The 5,000-nt window shown below is 50.6% G+C and overlaps 2 protein-coding genes across 2 annotated transcripts in view; both read left to right on the plus strand.

Moving 5' to 3' along the window:
• Positions 1-5,000, plus strand: part of LOC138860854 (glucose transporter type 1-like) — a gene marked incomplete in the record, with an annotated part of 557,530 nt that overhangs the window by 82,310 nt on the left and 470,220 nt on the right.
• Positions 2,265-5,000, plus strand: part of LOC138861505 (WAS/WASL-interacting protein family member 3-like) — a 3,802-nt gene continuing 1,066 nt past the window's right edge. The window contains exons 1-2 of the mRNA XM_070121113.1: positions 2,265-2,363; positions 4,901-5,000. The exon at positions 4,901-5,000 is cut by the window's right edge and continues 261 nt beyond it. Of these exons, the coding sequence (XP_069977214.1) occupies positions 2,265-2,363; positions 4,901-5,000 (199 nt within the window). The remainder of the gene's footprint in view (positions 2,364-4,900) is intronic.

The raw sequence follows: 5,000 nt of genomic DNA on the forward strand, positions 1-5,000 counted from the left end.
CGGGGGAGGGAGGGGGTGTCGGACGGGGGAGGGAGGGGTGTCGGGACGGGGGAGGGAGGGGGTGTCGGACGGGGGAGTGGGAGGGGGTCGAGTCGTGGGGTGGGGGTGTCGGACGGAGGGAGGGAGGGGGTGCCGGACAGGGGGGAGGAGGCGTTCGGACGGGGTGAGGGTATGGGTGTCGGACGGGGGAGGGAGGGGGTGTGCTGGACAGGGGGAGGGAGGGGAGTGTCGGACGGGGGAGGGAGGGGTGTCGGACGGGGGGAGAGAGGGTGTCGTTGACGGGGGGAGGGAGAGGGTCGAGAGTCGTGGGGTGGGGGTGTCGGACGGAGGGAGGGAGGGGGTGCCTGGACGGGGGGGAGGAGGCGTCCGGACGGGGGGAGGGGTATGGGTGTCGGACAGGGGGAGGGAGGGGGTGTCGGACGGGGGGAGGGAGGGGTGTCGGACAGGGGGGAGGGAGGGGGTGCTTCGGACGGGGGGAGGGAGGGGGTACGGACGGTGGGAAGGAGGGGGTGCCGGATTGGGGGGGGGAGGGAGGTGTCGGACGGGGGAGGGAGTAGGTGGGCGTGGCCTTACAGAATGCGGTAGGGGGTGTTTGAAGGAGGAGGAGAAGGGGAAGGGAAGGATGGGAGAAGGGCATAGGAAGGGAAAGAAGTGGGGAGGGAAGGAAGGGAGAGGGAAAGAGGAAGGGGAAAGGAATGGAAGAACCGGAAACGAATGGAAGGAAGAGAAGGGGAAAGGAAAGGAAGAGGGAGAATAGAGAAAGAAATATCAAGAAAAAGAGAGGAAAAACGAATAGAACAGAAAGAGAATAGATATAGAGAAAAAAAATAGGAAGAGAGGCGAACTCCCCCCACCCCACCCCCAGTTTTCGGAAGGGTAGAAGAGGAAAAACAAAGAAAAAATGGGAAAGAAGAGAGATATAAAGCATGAGAGAAGTTGACCGAAGGAGAGAGTTCGACACTGAGGGTTATTATTATTATTATTATTATCAATCGTTATTATTATTATTATTGTTATTATTATTGTTGTTGTTGTTATTGTTATTGTTATTATTATTGTTATTGTTATTATCATTATTATTATTATTATTATTATTATTATTATCATTATTATTATTATTATTATTAATCATTATTATTATCATCATTACTATTATTACTACTACCACTACTGCAACAACTACTACAATTAATACTATTACTACTACCACTACTATTAGTTTTCGTTATCATTATTGTTGTTGTTATTATTATTATTATTATTATCACTATCATTATTACTATCATTATCACTGATATTATTATTATTATCATTATCATATTTATTATCCTCATCATCGTCATCATTCGTACGCTCATTATTATTATTGTTATTGTATCATTTATAGGAAGGAAAAAAACAAAAAACATCAATATACAACGATAATGAGCATGTTTGAATGCATGATTGGGGTCTGGTGTCTTTCACGCATGGCGGGCGGGGGTCGAGAGGGGGGCGGGGGGCTGGCACGATGGCACACTACTTGGATATACAATTTTTTTTTTTTTTTTTTTTTTTTTTTTTTACCTTGATGTCCCCACGGTGTCGAGAGACCGGGTGGTAGGATGACAGTTTCCTGATGAATCACTACAGAAAACCCCCACAAAGGAAGTAATATTTCTTGACATAAATAAAATAACCGAGCAAATATATACTCCTAAAGTAAAGTCGTGGTTGGCGAAAAAAGATAAAAAAAAGAGAATGAGAGAGAGAGAAAGAGAAAGAGAAAAAAAACTTTTATGTACTCTTCCACCTAAAGTTTGTACCTCTTCAGTTTTTTTGTTTTTTTTTGTCTTTGACGCATTGTTTCTCTGCGTGGGCTGTTTGCTTCAAGCTCTACGAGAGATAAAGCCATTTCTCTCCTAAGTATTTAGCTGGCTGTTTCCCCGTCCTCATAACCGACAAGGAAAACAAAAGTCAACAGTTTCCTCTCCCGTCATTGAGTTCCTGCCGCCTTCACATCGCCGAGAGAGCCTGAGGAGGATCCAAGACGCCCCGAGAGAACGCCCTTGTCCCTGGCGCCATTGGGGTCTGCCGAGGCATCAACATAAAGGTTGCGTCCGCAGTTCTATAATAAGCCTGATGCTGCTCCCTGATGAGGCCCAATCAGAGGCCGGGTCGAGGGGCGAGCCGTGAGACTGCAGCATTTTGATTGGCTAAAATGGAGGAAGGCTTTTGCTCCCGTAACCTCGTTAATCACCGCGGTACAGCTGTGTATGTTCGGGATGAGGAGCGCCAAGGAGAGCGGCGGCGGCTCCTTATCAGCTGCCGAGGAAGGATATCGTTATCAGTCGGAGAAGAGCATTCGCAGGTTATCGGGACACGTGATCTGATTAACCCTGGCGATGAGGCCCTCGGAAGCAGGGCGGGGAAGGAGGGAAAATCATTAAGCCTATCTTTCTCCATGAGCGTTCCTATTTGATTACAAGCTTTTCCTCGATATCGATGAGTGTGACGTCTCCGAGAGGAGTTCGCGGCGAAGGCGTCGCGAGGCAGGACAGAGCACCGGTGGTTGGCGGAAGGACGTGTCTGCTCACGGCCGGGGGTCGAACTTCTGTTCACTGCCTACACCGACTACTACTACAACTACAACAACAACAACAACAACAACAACAACAACTACTACTACTACTACTACTACTACCACCACCACTACTATTACTACCACTAATACTACTGCTACTACTACTTCCAGTATGCAAGACGCTCAGCACACGTTTATCTTGATATCTATTTTTTCCTATTTATGTATCTCTCTCTTCTCATTTTACTCCATCCTTCTTTATTGTTCTGTATCTTCCTCGCTTTCATTTGCCTCCTTTTATCTCGTTCCATTTCTTTCGTGTCTCTGTCTCCGACTGACATTCATCTGTATATTTAGTTCCTACATATTCGTCTGTGAGAATTCACCTAATGGCGTTTGTCGTAGAGTCGCCGGGATATTTGTGGACAGCAGTTTTTGATCGAAGGGAGCAATATTCTAATGGGGGTATGTAGTGTCAGCGTTTCTCCCTCTCTCTCTCTTTCTCTCGCTCTCTCTCTCTTTCTTTCTCTCTCTTTTTCTCTCTCTCTCTCTCATTCTTTCTCTCTCTCATTCTTTGTCTCTCTCTCTCTCTCTCTCTCTCTCTCTCTCTTTCTCTCTTTCTCTCTCTCTCTCTGTCTCTGTCTCTGTCTCTCTCTCTCTCTCTTTCTCTCTCTCTCTTTCTCTTTATGCACATGCGCAAACACGCGCGCACATATTCATATTCTGTACACATACACACATATATCAAGAGTAAAATAATTGCACATTAAACCAACCTAGCCCCTTTCCCCAATCCCCCTCCTCCTCTTTTTCCAATACTCTCCCTTTAATCTTCACCTAATCCTCTCCCCTCTCTTTCCTCAATCCTCTCCCCTCTCTTTCCTCAATCCTCTCCTCCCCTTCTTGCCCCAATCCTCCATCCTCCTCTTCCCCAATCCTCTCCTTCTCCTCTTTCCCCTAATCCCCTCACTCCCTCCTTTCACTCCTTCCTCTTCCCCCAATCATCTCCCTTTCCTCTTCTCCAATCGTCTCCCTCCCTCTTCCTCCTCCCTCCTCTTCCTTCTCTTAATTCTCTCACTCCCTCCTTTCACTCTCTCTTCTTCCCCCAACTCTCTCCCTTTCCTCTCCCTCCTCCTCCTTCCCTTGATCCTGTCACTCCTTCCTCTTCCCCCACTCGCCTCCCTTCTCCGCCTCTCCCCTCCTCTCCCTTTCTCTCCCTTCCTCCCCCCCCCCCCCACCCCGTACCCCGTGTGAGGATCCCGGTCAGGAGCTGAAGCCTAATCGGGCGCGGGGATCCCTAACGTCAGCACCCGGTCCCTCGCTCGTGAAATTGTAAGTCAGCCAACGGTAGTCAAAACACGCTGGAATGGCGGATCATGTTAGCCAATCAACCGTTGAAGACACGGTTACCGCGGGCAGTGACTAAGTGCCGTCGGGCGTGGTGCGGGGGGCAGGAGAGGGAGGAGAGGAGGGAGGGTGGAGGGAGGAGGAGAGGGAGGTGGTGGAGGGGGAGAAGGAGAGGAGGAGGAGGTAGTGGTGTGGAGGGGAGGAGGAGGAGAGTGGAGGATGGGAGGAGGAGAGGAGAGGTGGGGATTGGTGTGGAGGAGGAGGAGGGGAGGAAGTGGATGGGAGAGGAGTGGTAGGGAGAGGGATGGGAGGAGTGGTGTGGAGGGGGAGGAGGGAGGAGAGGAGAGAGAGGAATGGTGTGGAGGGGGAGGAGGAGGAGAGGAGGGACGGTAGGGAGTGGACGGGAGGAGGAGGAGGGAGAGTGTGGAGGAGGAGGAGGGAGTGGTGTGGAGGGGGAGGGAGAGGTGTGGAGGGGGAGGAGGAGGAAGGAGTAATGTGGAGGAGGAGGGAGTGGTGGGGAGAACGATCAGGAGTGGAAGAGGGAGTGGAGGAAAAGGGAGGAGGAGGGAGAGATGGTAGGGACTGGAGGAGGAGGAGTAGGCATAAGGAGTGGAGGAGGAGATAAAGATTCTGCCGTTATGGTTTGGCTGTTTGTGAGTGCGTGTAGGGGAGGAGGGAGTGTGTGAGGACGAGTATGCGCGGGGGTGAGTGTGTATGCTGGAAAGAGAGAGATAGAGGGAGAGGCGGACAGATACGTAGACAAGATGTATAAATAGACGGAGAAAAAAAGAAGGCACAAGAGAGAGACTACAGATTAGTTACAAATAAGCAAACAGTGAGTCTTTCCCTCACCTTCCCCCTCTACCCTTATCCCTTCTCTGCCCCCTTCCCCTTCCCTCCTTCCTTCCTTCCCTCCTTCCCTCCCTCCTTCCCCTCCGCCCCTCCGTTAATGGCCCAGAAATACGAGAACAAAGACCGCCAACAGTTTAGGCAAACACGTCGCGGCCGAGAAGCGAGACGGAGCTCCTCGCACTTGAGATAAACAAAAGCGACGCTGATCCTGCTCCTCCTGCCCCTCCTCCTGCTCCTC

The sequence above is a fragment of the Penaeus vannamei genome, chromosome 4 (assembly GCF_042767895.1).
Source record: "Penaeus vannamei isolate JL-2024 chromosome 4, ASM4276789v1, whole genome shotgun sequence".
In the NCBI taxonomy this organism is placed as follows: domain Eukaryota; kingdom Metazoa; phylum Arthropoda; class Malacostraca; order Decapoda; family Penaeidae; genus Penaeus; species Penaeus vannamei.